The sequence below is a fragment of the Macaca thibetana genome, chromosome 4 (genome assembly GCF_024542745.1).
Source record: "Macaca thibetana thibetana isolate TM-01 chromosome 4, ASM2454274v1, whole genome shotgun sequence".
Taxonomy (NCBI): Eukaryota; Metazoa; Chordata; class Mammalia; order Primates; family Cercopithecidae; genus Macaca; species Macaca thibetana.
In genome coordinates, this window is record NC_065581.1 from 52,639,662 (window position 1) to 52,659,078 (window position 19,417).

A 19,417-nucleotide genomic window follows, 5' to 3' on the forward strand; every position below is an offset into this window, starting at 1 on the left:
TTGCAGACACCAGAAAGGGCACATAGGAACTCTTTTATTTATTCTTGTAAGTCTGAAATTATTTTAAAAGTAAAAGTTTAAAATAACAACAAAGAAAAATCCTAATAAGCATTAGGAGGATTTTTGGCCTGTAGTGGCCAAACAAGTTAAATGCAGCTCCAGCTGTCCTAGGTCTGGGGTCTGGGTTCCTACAGTCCATGTAGTTCTGCTTCCTTTGCTTACTGGCATATTAGCCACTCCCATTAGGCACCTAAAATGGTGTGTAAGTACTGTGCTTGGAATAAACATAATTAAGAATCTAAGGAAGGTTGACGAGATAACCACTACTTTTACTGGAGGTTATTCAGCTGAAGGTAATTAAAAACAAAAGATCAGTGAGAAAGAAGCTCATGCTCCGAGTTCCTCAGAAACTCAGCATAATGACATTGTGGATGCTCACAGGAGTTTCCTGGAAGAGTGAGGCTTTTAACTCTTTCGATAGATGATCCATGGGACAAAATAATTAGAAAAGGGGAAACGAAATGGCCTGCCACTACTCTGATGCACTTGTTCACTCAGGTCTACAGCTACATTTTCCCCCAAAAAATTAATGTCTTAAATGTTTAAACGGAAATTTACCAAGAGAAACCAATGTTAAGTTGTACTAAATAATGGGATTTAAAACTCAAGGTCATTGAAGTGGACTTCATCCTCCTGGAATCTGACATGACCTTATACAACTCATGACTCAGTTTTGAATACTGTTAAAGGACAAAATATGGCCACATTAACATAGTAAGATAGTGAAGGTTTAATAAGAAATTGGCATTGGAATCAAGAGAGACATAAATCAGCACCCAGAGTTGATAGTTCAGGGAGATATTTTACTTTGCATTATCTAAATGACCAGGAAACGATCAATATCTACTTTGTTTTGCTCCATTACCTATTACTTCAAAAAACTGTTTCCAGGAATCCTGAGAGGAATGCTTATCTTTATCCTAAAGAACTTGTTTAATGCAAAATTATACATTATTTTCTTGATACAAATATGCAGCAAGTAAACATTTCATACCACACCACCACTAATGCTGCCACCTTAAAGAACTTTTAGAGCAAGCTTATCCAACCCACAGCCCACAGGTAGCATGCAGCCCAAGATGGCTTTGAATGTGGCCCAACACAAATTCATCAACTTTCTTAACACAGTATGAGTTTTTTTTTACAATTTTTTTTTCAGCTTATCAGCTATCATTAGCCTTAGTGCATTTTATGTGTGGCCCAAGGTAATTCTTCTTCCAATGTGGCCCAAGGAAGCCAAAAGGCTGGACACCCCTGATTGAGAAAGAACTTTATGCCCTCTCAGTTCTGGTCTTCCTGGTGGATCTGAAGATCTTACCTCTATAACATTGGTGGGGCTGCGGATATAGATGCCAGATGGTGTCAACATTTCAGGATTGGACAGTCCCTCGGCACCAGAAACCCGGATGATCACGTTGTTTCTTATTATATTTCCATGTCCTGACCACTCTAATGTTTAAACAAACCCAGAGAATCCACAAACATAATTGAAATGTACACAACTCAACACTCTTGATTCTACTAATACACATCAGAGTTCACATATGTATTTCATATATATATATATATATATATATATATAAAATACTTAGTATGCACAATAAACTTAAGGGACCCAACATTTTGCCATCAGGCTTGTCGATAAAATATATGACAATTTTAAATACAATGTAATAGATTTAAAATCAATTTACATATTTACCATATTTCCTTCCATGAATTGCCTCCCAAGAGATATATCTCATTTCCATGCATGTCCCTGAGAACAAAAGACCCCGTTACTTGAGTATATTTTATGCCACTTAGGAAAACAAGAGATGCTGAAACACTACTTCTTCTTTGGGTGTGGGTTGTTTTAATTTTGTTTTTGTGTTTTTATCTGTAAATTAGGGAAAGAGATACAGATCTTATGAACTCTTCAGTTCTAGAGTATCAGGATTCAGAAGTCCATTTTAAATAAAAAGAACAGAAAAATAGATCTGTTTTACTTTTGAGGAGGAGTCTAAGTGACTATCTCTACTGTTAAGTGCCACATATCCTGCGTCAACACCAACCCCATTCCTAGCTGTTCAAACTGGCAACCTGCTATCTGCATGCCCTCACCTTCCCTTGGAAGATCTGAAATGTCCTGGAGGAACAGGATGGACGATATCTAGGACCTTCACACTCAAATCACTGAGGTTGGAATAGAAGAGAATAGAAGAGCAGGCATGGGCCATGCTACATAGAGAAATTAGTCACTTAAGTGCTATCAATAAAGATCTGCCCCAAAGAACCCTTCATTACGAAGTATCTGGGCTTCCTCATGTCATTTCATGGGTCTGGGTTTGCATACTTGTTATGTGTGAGATTGAGGGCTTTACCTACCACACATCAATAAAGAAAAATGTTAATTCCCTGACTTGTAATACAATAGATGTCAAAAGCTTATAATTCACAACATTCAAGCACTAAAGGTTAAATTCCTCCTACAGGTTTTCTTCCTTGCGTAGTTAATATCTATTCCACATAATTGTTTTCTGCTAAGGTAATACTGTTAGGATACCTTTCTCAATTTCTCCTTGACGTTTCACCTTTTCCCTTGCATGGACAAACGTAGGAACAAACAAAGTCAATCCTACAACTGTTAGTTGACTTCCCGGTGGCTTTCCTTTTCTAATCAAAAGATTTTTCTGCACCTGATCACCTCAGTTACTCTTAGTTTTTTGTCTTTTAGAGCTAGAGTGTGTTTTAAAGCAAATGTATCTGATTCATATTTTCTCACTAGACAGTCTCCATCTCAGAATAGAACTTTTATAGCTTTTATCTCAATAGATTGTTCTTAAATGAAACATATATTTTCTCACTGATGATACTATAGAATTAAATATCAAACAGTATTTAACAAATACTGTTAAATATATTCTTACTTTCAGTGAAAAACTCTGATTTACTTTTTTATTCTGATAAAACTAGAGACCCTTTGTTCCTTAATTCATTCATTTCCTTCAACTAATAGATCTACAATGCACTAGTTAATATGCTAAATATTCAGGAGACAATGTCCTCAAGAAATCTGGTGGTAAAAAGACATTAATCAGATGACCAGAAATGTGGTATATAATTTTAAATTAAGAAGTACTGATTGGCACTTAAAGAGCTTAAACAGAAGGACTTGTCTGGGAGAGAGGATCTTGCAGGAGGAGAGTAAGTGGCATGAACAGAGCCAGAGAGCTTGTGCAAAGACCCTGAGGAAGGAAAAAGTATGGTCTTTTAAAGGAACTAAAATAAAATATTTTAGTGTCACTAGAGTACTAGGAAGAGAAAAAGAACAAGACAAGTTTACAGAAGTTAATAGAGACAAAAATCACTGAAGGGATCTTTTAAGTCTGGTGAAAAGTTTGGGATTCTATTTTAAAAGCAATAAGAAACTCAAAGGAGATAAGTGATATGATACAATTTGAGATTTTTAAGGATAATTCTGCGTTTTGCAAGGGGAATGAATTTTAGGAAACAGAAGGAGATACAGGTGATCAGTTGAAGATTCTGAAACATGGTCTTCTTCAGCAAGCCACAGGAGCTTGAATTCTATTAAGAAGAGAATTCCAGGTTTTTAAATCCTTGGCCAACACCAAGTTTGACAGTCTGTAAGACTACACAAAGACATATGTATGTGACTTAGAATTATTGTGAAAATTGCTGGTACTTATTAATCTGACCTAGTCTTTAAAAAATCAGTATCCTGTAGGTAAAGTTTAGTAAGCCAATCAGTGATGACTACATTTAAATTTAGAATTTTTTACTATAGCCCATTTCTAGTGATCATAAGGCCAATATTTTTATAAATTGGGAATTACAAATTTGGAGAGAATTCATTGTGAAAAACTGTGTCCTACACAAGAATGCAGAAATTAGACAAGCTTGTTTCACTTACCAACTAGCAGTGCATGACCTAAAATATTGTAGAATACATTACTGTCCACCTTCAGGCCCAAGGTCCCGCACATGCTGAGGCCTCTACTGAAGGAGCTCCTCACTGTGCAGCCCTGTATGAAAGACTCTGAATAGGAAAGAGTAAAGTAAAAATTAGAAACGGCTGCTGAGATTCTGTTGACCATATGTAAAGGAAGCTACACTATAGCTAAAGACATTCTCCCACACAATAATGAAACTCAGGAGATAAGAAGTTAGAAGCAACAATCAAAACAAAAGAATGGGTAACTCAAACCAATGGCACTCAATAATGAAAAGGGTGAAATTTAACAATCAAGTGTTAGAAAAAAAAAAACAATCTGAGAAAGACAAAGTATGTCTAAACAATAAAAGAACTCATGGCTGTCAAGATTTCCAACTGGCCATCATCTTTGGTATCAGCTCTCATCACAATACAACAGATGAGAAGTCAAGAATAATATGAAGAGCACTGCTTATGGGCCAGCCTTGATCTTTGAAACCTGGAGCTATGAATTAATATTTATAATTTATCAGGCAATAATATTCTTGGCCCAAGATAGCCAGAGACCCTTATTCCTAACTGTAAGCCAGGCCAAAGGTTGGCCTGAGGATCATGACTCTCACGTTTGAACTGGATAGGTTTATAAAACTAAAGAGGATCCTCTACTATGCTAAAAAAAAAAAATGACAATTAGGAAAATCATTACACTGGTTTCATAGCCATATTCTATGATCCCCAAATCTGGTTATGAGGCCTAGATGAGTCAATGAATACACAATTACTGATTATCAACTATATGTTTCAGGAATTGGGCACAGCATTGTGCTGGAAACATAAAAATGAATGAAACTAAGTAACCTCTGCATTCGTGTATTTGCATTCTGATGGAGGAAACTGACATTAAAATAATAAAAATCCATTATTTGAATAATTAAACTATAAATCCTAAAAAGGGAGCTTTGTGTTATTACTAGGTAGTAAGAAAGATACAGATGCCAAGTGTTGGGATATTAGAAAAGTTACTTTAGTTTATGGAATAATTTGACTTTTAAAGTTGGGACTATCCAAAAAATTCTCAACTTTAACATCACTATTGACACTGGATCTCCACATTCCCCTCAATCTCAGCTCTCCTACTACTAGGTGCCCTTACATTACTCATCAAGGATACATCCCAATAAATTAACCCACCCATATCTACTTCTGTAGAAAACACTGCCCGTGCTGCACAGAATCTTCACCACATCACTCAAACAGAATATGCCTGACCATGTGAACAACCAATAAGTACTGATGTGTTTGTGTAGCTCTAAGGGCAGAATACTGGGACTGGTGAATCTTTAAAAAGTACTGTGCAACATTTATCTATGTAAAAAACCTGCACATCCTGCACATGTATCCTGGAACTTAAAATTAAATTAAATATTTTTTAAAGTACTGTTCAAAGATCCCAATGCCTTCTAACTCTAGTAGCAGGGAGTAATTAGCCGCATAGGACATGAGGGGCTTCAGGGTGTTAAACAATAAAAAATTCCTTGATGAGTATTCCAAAAGTTTCTAGCCTCTGCATTTTAACAGGGATTTACAGGTAATAATGTATTAATGCAGTAATTTTCAAACTTTTATTTTAAAGCATTGAACTCTTTTTCAAAACTAAAACCAAAATATAAAATGTCTATAAAAATAGATGAATGTGCAGCTACTCTGATTGAAACAGAGGTGGGAGAGATAGGTTAGGTAAAATTTCATCAAGGAAGGGCTTTGTTTATGTTCAATTGATAACTTATTTGTGACTGCTACCCTCTTTTTTATTGAATTGGCCACATGTCAAATATTCTGCAGTGCTACACACAGCTGACCAAAGAACCAGAGAGAAGGAAATAAGGATACTAATCGATCCAAAGCACATTTCGGGAGCCATCCCCCTAAATGACTCAAATAAATAAAAAGAGATTGGAAAAATTAGAATAAATAGACTTCTTTAGCATACAGATAATTTGAAATGAAGGAAAATGTTGCTTTTGCCTGATCAGAATCCTGCCCTCAATGACCTCAAGGATTACTTTGCCATTACCTGTTAGAATCCTAGTGTCTCTCAAGAGCCACCTGAACAATGTATGCCCTGATGTCCTTTGTCAGGCATCAACCTCTGAACCCCTGGAGCACCACCTCTTTAAGGAAGGCAAAGCTTGAATGTGTGGGTATTGAAAGTGCTGATGAATGGGGAGGATCACTCAGAAATGGAGTTGCTGTCCTCGTGACTTGGCATCTGCACCCCCATTATGTGATTCTCTGCATATCAGCTTTTGGTAATGAGTTTTTGCCCTGGATGTTCCTACATTCAACTTTGATTTTAGAACTTCTGTCAGTGCATTGGGTCATATTCTCTTTTTCTGATTCTGATCTTGTTTTTCGCCTAGTTGTTCTCACCTGAATTTGGTGTTTCCTGCTCCCTTCTTACATCTTCATGTCTGGCCAAGATCTGCACATGTATCTACTCCTCATTCCCAGAAAAAGCACCTGGGTTTCGGCCCATTCCCCCTCATTTCCCCAGGCAAAAGATTCCTCTGATTTAGGACAACTTTACATAGAAGTGTCTGGACTCCCACAGTGTTGATAATGTAATGCCAATTCACCTGTAGTCACAAAGCTAGTAAATGGTAGAGACAGAATTCAAAACACGTGATTGTGTGGTTCACTCTCGTGTGCTATATTATAGTGATAGTTCTCAAAGTGGACTCCTTGGACTGCCTGTTCCAGAATCAAAAGGTTTGTATATTTAAAATACACATTCCTAAGCCTACCTTAGACCAGAATTTGTTGGGGTAAGGTCTATAACTCTGAATTTTAATAAGCTCCACAAGTGATTTTTTTAGGCATACTAAAGTTTGGGAACCACAGACCTAGAATATAACAATTATCCATCTCTAAATCCCTCAAATTCCACATATCATCTATCATTCCCCCATGCATGTAGTGCCTTAAACATGGAAGAAAGCAACATGAGAAGGTCCTAGGTCTGGGCCCCCTTACCTCTCATAGCTCCCACCATAGTGAGTGAGCTCAGATGCTTATGGAAGGCTTGCCCCAAGACTCGAAACTGCACTCCCTTCAACTGGACCTGGCTGGGCTCTTCTGGGAAGGACTGAATGATCACTCTGGCTCCCATATCCCTGGATCCCAGCATCTTCTCGCTCATGGAATACAAACAGTGCTGCATATTACCTGAAACACAAAATAAAGTCCAGAGAACCTAATGCATGTAGAACATGCTTCTAGACAAATCTCCCAGTTTGAAAGGTACTGTCAGCACCAAGGAAAAAAACATTATTGTTTATTTCATTTAATAATCTTATTTCCCCTTTTCTTTGATTCTCCTCTGTAGGTTATTAATTAAAAGATCTGATAAACAGGACATGATGTTGCCTTCATTCTATTTTTTCAAGAAACTCCCAAATCAATCACCTTAATTACTGTCACAAAGAGTCAGACTATAACCCACAAACCCAACCTAAATAGATGCTTATTTCAATCCAAAAGATCCTCTGGAGGAAATATGCAATAAAATGACCTTCTTGTGGTTGATAATTGTAGGAAAGACATGCTAGCACTGAATATAATAACAGCACTTTTTAATCTTAAGCTGTCCAATGAGGTTTCCCCATTACTGTGCTGTTTTATGGTTTGGGGGCTTAGCAATAATGCTAACACAGAAATGTCAAAGGACTTCAGAGAAGCAACTGAGCAGCTCCTGCACCAACACCTACTTCCCCAGCTGTGCCACCAGTGAGGACGGCAGCAACCTGCACTTAATAAACACAACTACAAATGCTAGTGAGGACAGCAACCACCTGAACTAACACACACAGCTATGAATGCTAGGGAGGGCATCAAACCACCTGGACCGAACACACACAACTACTATTGCTACCAAAATGTTGTGACCTCAGGATCCAGGGCACCTTCTGCTGATACATGGCATTTGGTGGTACAAACTAATCTGGAGAATAAATCATCTCTCCAATTGAATAATAAAGATTTTTCATGTTAATGATCCAAAGAAGCACTAATAATATAAAACACTGTATCATACCACAGTAAATTTCAGAATCCAGTCATTTGCTAACACCCAGGGAAGAGGTGAATGAAGAGATATTTATATTTGCATGCTTTATCACAATTTGATTATTTGTGCCAGTGATCCATAAGATTTTCAAATGGACAGGCCTTGTGTTATTAAATTCAACTACCTTGTTCCACACTCCAGCCCCACACAGAAAAAGAATGGCTTATTTTGAGAATATTGTAGTTATATTTATGATTTGTGATGAAATCAAGGATGTTTTCCATTTGGGGCTAACAGATTTATAGTGGCTTAAACCTAGAAGCATGGTCTTACTGGCAGCATGATCAAATGCAATATTTGGCAAAATATGATCTCACAATACGAAGGAAGTTTGAAAAGAATGAAGATCCCAATTCTGTAGAATAGATAAAGTTGGGCAGTTGATGGAAGTGAACCCACTGTTATCCAAACATTCTTTTTAGAATGACACATTTGTGAGTAGATGATTTGTAGGGAGGGAGGTGAGGTCAAACTCCCTCTCTACTTCTAACAACTCCCCATACCCAACCACATGACAACATTATACTCACATGCACCTATATTTAGACACAACTCAAATCTTTAACTCCAGCCTCGACCTTTCTTCCAGGCTCCACACATTACCAGACATCTCTACACAGTTGCTGGCCTGGCATCTCAGTTACAACATATACAAAATTAAACTCACGATTGCCACTCTCCCACCCCAAAACCTGCTCCCCTTCCCATCCCAGTAAATAGCCTCATCATCCATCCAGAGCTCATGCCTGGAAGTCATCCTTGACACCCACACCATCCTGGACCAAAGTTGACAAATGATGTCTTCACAACTTGTGAAAGCCTCATAATCTACAGCCTGGGAAACCAAAACATAACCTACTAAACTAACCATCCCTGAAATAGATGCTTAATAGGCACATCAGTGTGATTCAGTGCCTGCTATTCTACTAGAAGATAAATTGACTTTTTCCACCACTTACCTAAAGTATGTGGTAGTTCACTCAGAAAACAAATCCCGAAAAGGGGATGGGGGAGCCCTACAAGTCTAATCAGTAAGAATGTGCTGCCTGAGTCCAGAACTCTGGCATATGACTTTCCTAAAAATATTAGAAGTGGCCTGGAATTTTAACATCGAACCCAGAAATGAAATGTAATTCAACTCTTCAGATTGAGTTGTTTAATAGAAATATTTTCCCCAGAGCAGTAATCTTTCATTTCTTTTGTCTTTTGTCTATCTTTTTCACAAGGGTATTGGGCAGTGGGGCAGGGAGGAGGATGAAATGACAATCAAGAACATTCTGAAAACTACAGAAAATTATTGGCATCCAAAGGTTAAGGGCCTATTCTATTTTGAAACAGGTCAACCATAGCAATGCCATCTATCATCGAACAGTAAGAATATTCTTTTTGCTCACTGGACTTTCCAACAAAATATTCTTCTACCTTCTGGAGCATTGGCCTCCTGGCATGAAAGAAGCAGCTTCTCCCTCTCATTAGTGAGATTTCCTTGTATGGTAATACTCCTGCTGAGCAGAGCCACAGTGGCCTTTAAAATATGGTGCTCTCCAGCCACCCAATTCTCTGTAAAGTTGTGAGAATATCTGGGGAAAAAAAGAGGATGATAGAACTGAGGACATCACTCCAAATCTTACTAGGAATAATAAGCCACTAGATTAACATAATTCTTCCTTTGGGGATCTATTCATGTTTCTTTAGAAACTCAAAACCAAATAGTGAACTATAGACACAAGTGCATGAAAATTAGAAATTATGCTGATCATTGCCCTAATCATTTGTGTAAGACAGAAGTTCTAGAGAGTCACAAGAAAAACTAACTTACAAAGTCTAAATCTTCAAAACATTTCATGCTTTTTAATTTTCTTTTCCAAATGTCTAGCATTATTTAATGCAGAAGAAATATATCATTGAAAGACCCCAATACAAATGTTCAGAGTCCAACACAGTTAAAATCTCATCTTCATCCATGTCAACTTAGCCAAGCTGACACTCAGTACCTCAAAGGTGACTTAAGATAGAGGTCTGTATCCTGCACAGTTTCCACGGTGACAATCTCTTCCATCGGTTTGGCACCTTCAACACCTGTTCCACTGATTATGACAACTTCATCCCCAGGGTGCCAGTCCACAGCATCTTCTAAAGCCAACACTGTGTCTCGGGCATGGGCAGTTGCTCGAAGACGGGTGACAATTACTTCTGGTAGTGAACCTAAAGCAGCCCGAGGAAAAGTTGTCCAGATAATTTAATCATTAATCAAAACATGATTAATTTAATCATTAATAAATGTGATGTTATTTAGCCAAAGAATCCCGTAAAATAAGATCTGGAAAAGCAAGCTTCAGGATAGATAAGCACCATTTTTTTTTATATTAGTTTTGTTTTATTTTGTTTGACATTAGTTTTCTTTTTATCTGTAAAAAGAAGTCAATAAAAGTAATTCAGAATAGAGAACAGCAATGTGTAAAAAGCACAAGAATTGTGGTCAGATTACACTTATATTTGAATCACAGTCTTGTCATATTCTAACCCCATTCTTTCGGGTAATAAACTTGATGAGCGGGCTTAAGTTTCCTCAGTTAAAAACAGAAGTAGCAGGGTCATCCATCATAGGGTTTCAGAAAGATTCAATGAAATAGTATCTAAGAAACATCTAGCTTGGATCTTACCACATAATAGACCCTAAGTGTATGTTAATCCTTTCTCTTCCTTTTCTGTGTCACACTGTGTGTGAGGATGAAATTTTACCACCTCTTTTTTATTCCAAGTAAAAATAAGTGGTTTCTAGACTTTCTGACATAGACCTCCATAACTAATTTCCAATATGAAGACTTCACAAATAACAAAAATAGAGTGGAAAACAAAAATTATCTCTTAAGAGTTGTCATAAGTCTTGGTGTATTAAATGATCCCTTCAAACTATAAAAACTAGACCTATCTAATATAAGACTGCTGAATGCAGTTGAAGAAGGGCAACTTGTGGTTCTAGATAACTTCGTTTGTATTACACTCCAATTTACCCACCTGACCATCCCCATACCAGCACGCTAATCTCTAATTATCAAAAATTCAAGAAGATCATCTGTCTCACAGTTTATTCTGGTCTTTTCCAGCAAGGATCAAGGCACAGATTTTTTTCAAGGCATTATCTGAATACTTCAGAAAACACATGGCTTACTCCCTACTCCTTCTTCTTTCTGTAGTACATTTCCTTCCTCTTTTGCAATAGATGATAATTTACCTTTAGCCCGCAGCAAGTTACTGTCCTCCCTTGTTGTACTAAAGTAAAGTAATAATACTTGAATCTCTAACTACAGAGGTGGCCGACAATAAATCATTTTCAAATTATTTTAAACTTTCCTCTTTATTTATTGGTCTCTCTGTGCATAAGCACTTGTACCAATAATGTTGTTCTAGGCTTAGAAAGGTCTCTGGGTTAATGTTGTAATTTCTGAAGTTTACTTGGGCAATAATTTTGTCTTAAAAAATGTACAGAGTTCAAAATTTCTAATTATAGAGCAGGTGAAAATTAAGACATAAATCATCCCAAAAGAAAATAATTTTAATTTTATTTCTTGTTTGTATATCTTAACCTTTGGAAACAATAAAATGAAATAAGATGTATTTATATGTATATGCATATATATGTGAATTTTTATAACCCATTCTTGAATGTCTTCATAGAAAAATCTCTACCAAGCATAAAAAACGTTTATCCAAGATAAAATGTTGTCAGACTCTGTGATCAATGTTTACAATTCTCAGTTAATATGCAACAAACACCTACTATGTGACTATCAACATGTAAGCTACACATGGCAGAACTGACAGTAGAGACCACAAAGGTCTATCTCAACTAATTACTCCTATAAATAATGGTCAACTCTGAATGGATGAAAAAAATTCACAGATAATTTTTGAAGTATATTTTTTTAACTATTAACAAAAAGTTACATCTTTTTAAATATTGACAGAGCCTCTAGAAACCAGTAAAACTATCTTATAACTTATTCACTCTCATTGCAAAAATAACGTCTCTATGTGTGTGGTTAAAACATTAAGCCTGGGTGTTTAATGAGTGTTGGGCTCATATTTCTAGCTACATAGTAGGTATTGACATTTAGATGAGTACTATCATCTTAAAACTATTGTAATAATTATCTGAGCTAGACCCTCTTACAGCTTTTATTCCTTTAAGTATTCCTCCTTATGTCCTTTTTTTAAAACAAAAGAAATGCTGCTAAGTTATTTTAATTACATCCCTTCTTTATCCATTAATCTGCAGTATTTTCCTGCAATACTCAGTAACAAAGTCTCAAACTTCCTGCTCGACTTTAAAGACTCTCCATAATGTGACCCCACTTTATGGTCTCTGATTTCTTAATAAATTCTGTTCCAAGAAGCCCAATCTCTTTACCTATTCTCATTTAGCAGGATCATCCTGCCTCTAATCTTTTGTCAATTTTGTCCTTTCCACTCATGTCCTTGCTTCTTTCTCTTCATCTATCCTTTTAAAGCACGACTCAAACCCGATCTTTTCAATGAATTTCAGAACACACTTCATCTTCACTTCCTCCTACAGACCTTGTAGTGATCCATGAGATCATTCCTTCAGCAAAATCTGGATGTACCTCTGGGATTTAGGCATTCCCAAGCATGTCTGGGTAGCTTGTGAGCCATTTATTTGAGCTGCTTTGTGTGGGGGAGGAAGTTTGCTCAAAGAAACAGATGGGAGAAAAGAAGATGACAGAGAAGAGATGGCGTCAATCTCAGATACAGGCCCTCTCTCTTGACCACAAGGATCTATGACTGAACCTGAGGGAAGAATTTGGAGGAACTCTCCAGATGGCTTTGTCACCTGATGCTGCCCCGCCTAAGATTCTCTCACCAATTCACTCTGCTGCATTTCTTAGAGCGTAATCCTGAGAGAAGCCTCCAAGACTTGCTGAGAAGACAAACCCTGTATCATAATCTGTCATATCACCATGGCTGTCTCCTTTCTCACACTTAACACAACTGCGATTTGGCCTCTATTTCTATACTTAGAATTTGTCTCCCCCACTAAACACAACAGCAAAAACCATACCTATGTTTGTTCACCGTGACAACATCAATGCCTTTCACAGTGTCTAGCACATAATAAGTGTTCCATAAATACATCCTGAATGCATAAAATCACAAATGAGATGGAGAAACCAGCACCCCAGAGTCTTGGTGTCCAGTTGATCAGGTGGGACTCTGAGCAGCATGCAGAGACAGTTGCCATATTTCATCATGGGGCACAGCACACTCCCACACCTAGGGGTTTTCAATGAAAGCCTGAACCTTCAAACCCATGTGTTCAGTACTCTCATGGCAGGTACCAGCAGTAGATGCAGGGATGAGGCAGCCCCTACTACCTTCCTGAATGGAGAACAATGACCAAGAAGCCAAAGTAGGAGGAAAAGAACATGAAAGATGTCTCATGGTGACTAAGGCAGACAGATGAACTCACAGAAAACACATTGTGAGAACACTTAGAAGCAAGCAGAAATGCTAAAAAGGGGAGAAGGTTTTGTGTGAGTCGGGGGCCACAGACAGTAAAATTTTTTATCACTATTGAAATATCCACAGGCTGAGCAGGCTCAGGGTAGCCTGGGGAGACTTCAGTTATATAACCAATAGTCAGTCCCACGTCTCTTAGCACTAAATCATCCTGAAATTACTACAGTGCATGTGTCTTCTCTCTCCAACTTACAGGTGGCACCATGACTGCTGTGCCCCTGCCTCATGTCTCCTTTATATTTGGCACAATTCCTAACACAGCACTGGACACATAATTAACATTCAATTCATAGTGGTTCAAATGAGCTGTTTTAAGTATTGCCTTCCAGGCACTCACTCGTAAACTCCCATCAGACATATGCCCAAGTGAGTATATAATATTCAATATGTAAACAGCAGAAAAAATTACAAACATTTATTGAAAACTTAGAATAACCCCAACCTGTGCAAACTAGTTTCATTGTCAAGTAAGAAATCTTTGGTTTTTTATTTTTGTTATTTATTTTAACAGATTGTACAGATAGGAAACTATGATTCTTCAAGGACAAGATTATATGGTAATAGATATCAGCACAAAGTTCTGAAACTAGTTCTTCTGAATCTAAGACCAGAGAACTAGACAAGTAAATGGAATTTGTAGCCTCTGGAAATAGCTGCAAATTAACTGCACCCAATTAGCTTTGATGTTCAAAAAATTATTCTCATTACTTCATAAATGTTATTTAAATGTCATACAAGGTGGACCAACTGACTTCTCTGATGAAGAAAGCATTGCACACATTTTACATCTGAGTCATTTCTGTTCATAGAACTATTGAAACCCAGGTTGGGTAGCTCCCTTCCTTTCTGTACCACAAATCAAAAAACACATAAAACTACAGTATAAAAAGCTCAATAATTTATGAATATGCTTAAATGAAAAAGGACTATGCTTTTAACTTGTAATTTAATACTATGTTTAATTACTCTGGGCTTTCGATGTTGACCTGTTAACCAACAAACTACTCATTTACTCCCACTAATGACTTCTACTCATAATTGTATTTCCTACAAATTATTGTTCAAGCATTTCAATGTCATTCATCCATAATTACACAGTCTCAGAGAACCATTCTTACTAAATGGGCATGGAGAAAAAGAAAATAATCTTTGTGGGTTAACACACTTTAAAATCACTAATTGTCCTCTGTTTGTTTATTTTGTAGGACTTAAATCTTTATTCTAAGAATAACTGCCAAGGCCTTTCAAAACCATTTAGGGTGGGAGAGGGAGAGAGGGAGAGAGAGAGAAAGAAAGATAAAAGAAAGAGAGAGGAAGGAGAAAGAAAAGGATAATTTATTAAAATAATGTTTGCATCAGAATAGAAATAAAGGAACTCACAAAAAATCTAGAAATATTGTCCTCAAATATATACACATTATTTCCCCCTGATTTCTGGATGCAACATCACCATTATCCACAGCAAAACATTGAATGCTGTATTGTGTGTGGATGAACATTTGTCAAGCACTAGGAAGACAAACACAAAGAACACAGTCCCTTTCCTCCAGGCCCCATGACCAGTATAAGAAATAGACAGACAAAAATCAGAAGTGCACTGTGCAAGGTGCAGAGTGACATTCAGTGATGTACAGACATGGAGCACTGCAGTCACACCAAGGGAGTGGTCCTTTCCAGGAATGCTTCCCAGAAAAGGTGATAACTGAGCTGGGTCTTGAAGGACAAGCCAAAGTGGGCCTGATGACAAAATGGGAAGAGTACCCTAGGCAACGACAATGATGTGTACGATGGTGGGGGACATTCAAATAACCACTACATATGTGGCATGGCCAGAGTACAAGTGTACAGAAGGTATAGGCACCTAGTGACTGTCCCTTCACTCTGAAGAGGTGAGCAGGATTCACCCAAAAATGTCTCACAGGCCCTCCCATAGCACTTAGAGCTTATCCTAAAAATTATTTGGAAACCACCAAATGAATATTTGGGATGAAATCTAAGAAATCACATTATTGTGAAACAGTTTTAAGCCCATAGTACACATATCAAACTAAGAGAAGAAAATCCTTAGTAAGAAAATGGACTTACTGTACATTGGGGAGAATGCGTCAAATCCTAAGACAAACAAGAGCCAGCCAGTAGGCAAACAGAGAGCCTGATGTGTTACTCTAGGAACTAAATAGATATCAGACCTCTGGAGCACACGAAGAGGACTGGGCAAAATAATGCAAGACTTTGTTGACCTGTTTTAAAGACCTCAAGTTGTATTTGAAATAGTTATATAAACAAATATATATATGTATATATATATGTGGGTGTATATATATATTTACTTTATATATATTTGTAAATATACTTTATATATATAAATATATACATTTACTTTATATATATTTGTAAAGATATATATATATATATATATATATATATATATATATATGTATATCTCCTTATGGGTAAGATGTATGCTTACCCATAAAGAGACAAAATAATGCAGTAAAGAGAAAGTCTTATTCCTGGATGCAACTAGGGGCTCATTTCTCTCCATTCCCTGTCTCTTTTCTGCTATTGTTAAGGTCTGGATGCCCACTCAGTATCTATTGTGCCCAAACCATGTTTCCCACAGTTCATTTCATCCCTCTGCCAGTAGAAGGTAGGATGCATAGTAGCAGAATGTGAGCTTTGAAGGGAGAAAGATGGGAAAATCCTGCCTTTCCATTGTTCCTCATTTCTGCCTTCCTCCCATCAGCATCTGCTCTGGATTCTCCGGGGATGTTCTCTAACAACAGCAGGAGGTGAGAAGTAACCAAAGGAGTTAGAGAAAGTCCATCAGTTGCTGATTCCTTCACCTCGCATCTGTACTGGCTCCTCCTGTATATACTGTGGCAGACACCCACCTCTGGGCAACAGAAGCTACCCTTAGGGAAGAAGGACTGAGAGTGCCCTATTACTAGTACTCAATTTAAAAAAAAAGAATTGAGACAGTAAAGCCTAAATGGAGAAAGAAATCCCCCTGATATCCCAGGTTAGAAATAGACTTACTTTCTGACATGATTTATCTTAAACTCAGTGGCCAGACGCTGTATTCCCACTGGCATTAGACAGCAAGGAGATTTAGTGGAAAGAGACTTTTGAGGACTTACCTGGATACGTAACCATGAGGTTTAAGAAAAATGTATTCCAAGTTCCAAACAACCAACTTACAAGGGTACTTTTTGAACCTAAACCATTTATGAATTGGGAGCAATCCAGTTCACTATACTTCAGAAAACAAGACCGTGACATTAGCATTAATATAAGGATATTTGGCAGTCCAAAGAGATGGAATGGGGCATTCTTCACAGACCACTTCCCTCTTTCCTTGAGAACCACATGCTGTGATTTCCCAAATGAAGGCAAAATCTAGTGGGGAAGCCTGTGTGAACTCAGCTATGTACCTGCACTGTGAGCCTTCTGTATCATCACTGGTCCATCTACAGTGGTACTGACTAAGCAGGACACATGTGGCTAGAAAGGAGAAGGTGGGCCAGGATGATCCTCTGAATGTGCAGATCAACTAGCTGTATCCACAGCTGAGCAGCAAACATGCCTACACTGTGATGAAAAGGAGTCGGGCACAAAGTCTTTTCCCAATGCTGAGCATGAGTCTCTTCCCATTCCTTTGGCACAAGGGTTTAGATCAAGGCTAACTAAGGACTGAGATTTGAAAGGTACAATCAGCCATACTTTGATTAATGGCCTTTTATATAGGTATTTTTTTTAAAAAAGCTATCTTTTGTTTCTACTCAATTGGAGCTTTACTGCTGCTACTTTGATTCAAAATAAGTGACTGAGAAGAATCAAAGGATAAAGCTTAAAATGCCCAGGAAACAGTACACTGTAATATAAGTGGAAACATCTGGGACCCTGTTTCTAGCTCCTGTAAGGATGTCAGGCCACTTCAACAAACATCCTCTTAGAGATGCAAAATTCACTTGGTCACAGCTAAAGGCTTCTACAAAATGTCTTTAATACCTCCTTCTGTTCATTGTCCCCCAGAGAGATACAAATCCAGATGGATTTTTGATCAGATAATCATTTTGATAATCATCACCATTATTTATGATTTGGAGTGGAGGTGACAGTGAGGAGAGAAAGGGCCAATTTTTAGTAACATAATTTCTTTTAAGAAAAGCAACAAAAGTATAATGTTTAAAATAAAACCATAGAGAAGCAAAAAAAAAAAAAAAAGACAAAACTACTCCAGATCTTAATACAACAGATTAATATGCATTTTTTCTATCATTACTTTTCTATGTTCATAGATTAACAAAATTTCACATTTAAGCAAAAAATACTATAATTAAGTACATACCATTTTTGTGAATTCACTTTACTTAATAGAGTGGGAACGTCTTTCAGCTCTATTATGTATTATTTGTCACCATGATGGTATCACAGTATTTCATTTAAATATGTGTATTTTATTTTCTAATCCCTTATTTCTTCATATTTAATTTGTTCCAATATTTTGCTCTGATAGGCAATGTAGATGTCAGTATTCTTAAACATGAATTTTTTACTATTTTTAATTGACAAATAAAAATTATATATATTTATGGTGTACAACATGATGATATATATGTATACAACATGAAAAAATTAAGTCAAGCTAGTTAACATATCTGTGACTTCACATATTTATCAATGTCTTGTGGTAAGAACATTTAAGATTACTCTCTTAGCAATTTTCAAGTATACAATATATTAATATTAACTATAATCACTATGCTGTACAATAGATCTTCAGAAGTTACCTAATCTTTGCTAACTAAAACTTTGTACCCATTCCCCAATCCCCTTCCTCGCAGCCACTGGCAACTACCATTCTTCCTCTACTTCTATGAGCTCAGCTTTGCAGACATGTGGACACATAAGTGAGATCATATGGTATTTTTCTTTCCGTGCCTGAATTTTTTTCATTTTGCATATGTCCTTCAGGTTCACCCATGTTGTCACAAATGACAGAATTTCCTTCTTTTTTAAGGTTCAATTGTATTCCATTGTATGCCATGTTTTCTTTAGTCATTCATCTATTGAATGACACTTAGGTTAATTCCATGTCTTAGCTATTGTGAATAACGCTGCAATTAACATGAGGGTACAATGATCTCTTCAACATACTAATTTCCCTTCCTTCCCTACATATATTCAGAAATGGGATTGCTGGATCACATGGTAGTTCTACTTTTAATTTTTTGAGGACCTTCTATACTGCTTTCCATAATGGCTGTACTAATTTACATTCTCACCAACAGTGTACAAGGCCTTAATCCCTCTACTTCTTTTGTTTTGTTTTGTTTTTTATTTGTTTTTGTTTTTGAGATGGAGTCTCGCTCTGTCTCCCAGGCTGGAGTGCAGTGGCGCGATCTCGGCCCACTGCAAGCTCGGCCTCCCGGGTTCACGCCATTCTCCTGCCTCAACCTCTGGAGTAGCTGGGACTACAGGCACCCGACACCACACCCAGCTAATTTTTTTGGTATTTTTAGTACAGACGTGGTTTCACCGGGTTAGCCAGGATGGTCTCGATCTCCTGACCTCGTGATCCGCCCGCCTCTGCCTCCAAAGTGCTGGGATTACAGGCGTGAGCAGCCGGTCCCTGCCCTTATTCCCTTTTCTTCACATCCTCACCAACACTTATCTTTTATCTTTTCAGTAACAGTCATTTTAACTGGTGTGAGATGATAGCTCATTGTGGTTGTAACTTGCATTTCCCTGATGAT

The 19,417-nt window shown here is 37.3% G+C and overlaps 1 protein-coding gene across 1 annotated transcript in view; it reads right to left on the reverse strand.

Annotated features, from left to right (window-relative positions):
- Window positions 1-19,417, reverse strand: part of PKHD1 (PKHD1 ciliary IPT domain containing fibrocystin/polyductin) — a 463,584-nt gene that overhangs the window by 275,146 nt on the left and 169,021 nt on the right. Inside the window, 6 exon segments of the mRNA XM_050789247.1 lie at window positions 1,379-1,509; window positions 1,763-1,819; window positions 3,974-4,099; window positions 7,028-7,219; window positions 9,543-9,700; window positions 10,115-10,325. Of these exon segments, the coding sequence (XP_050645204.1) occupies window positions 1,379-1,509; window positions 1,763-1,819; window positions 3,974-4,099; window positions 7,028-7,219; window positions 9,543-9,700; window positions 10,115-10,325 (875 nt within the window).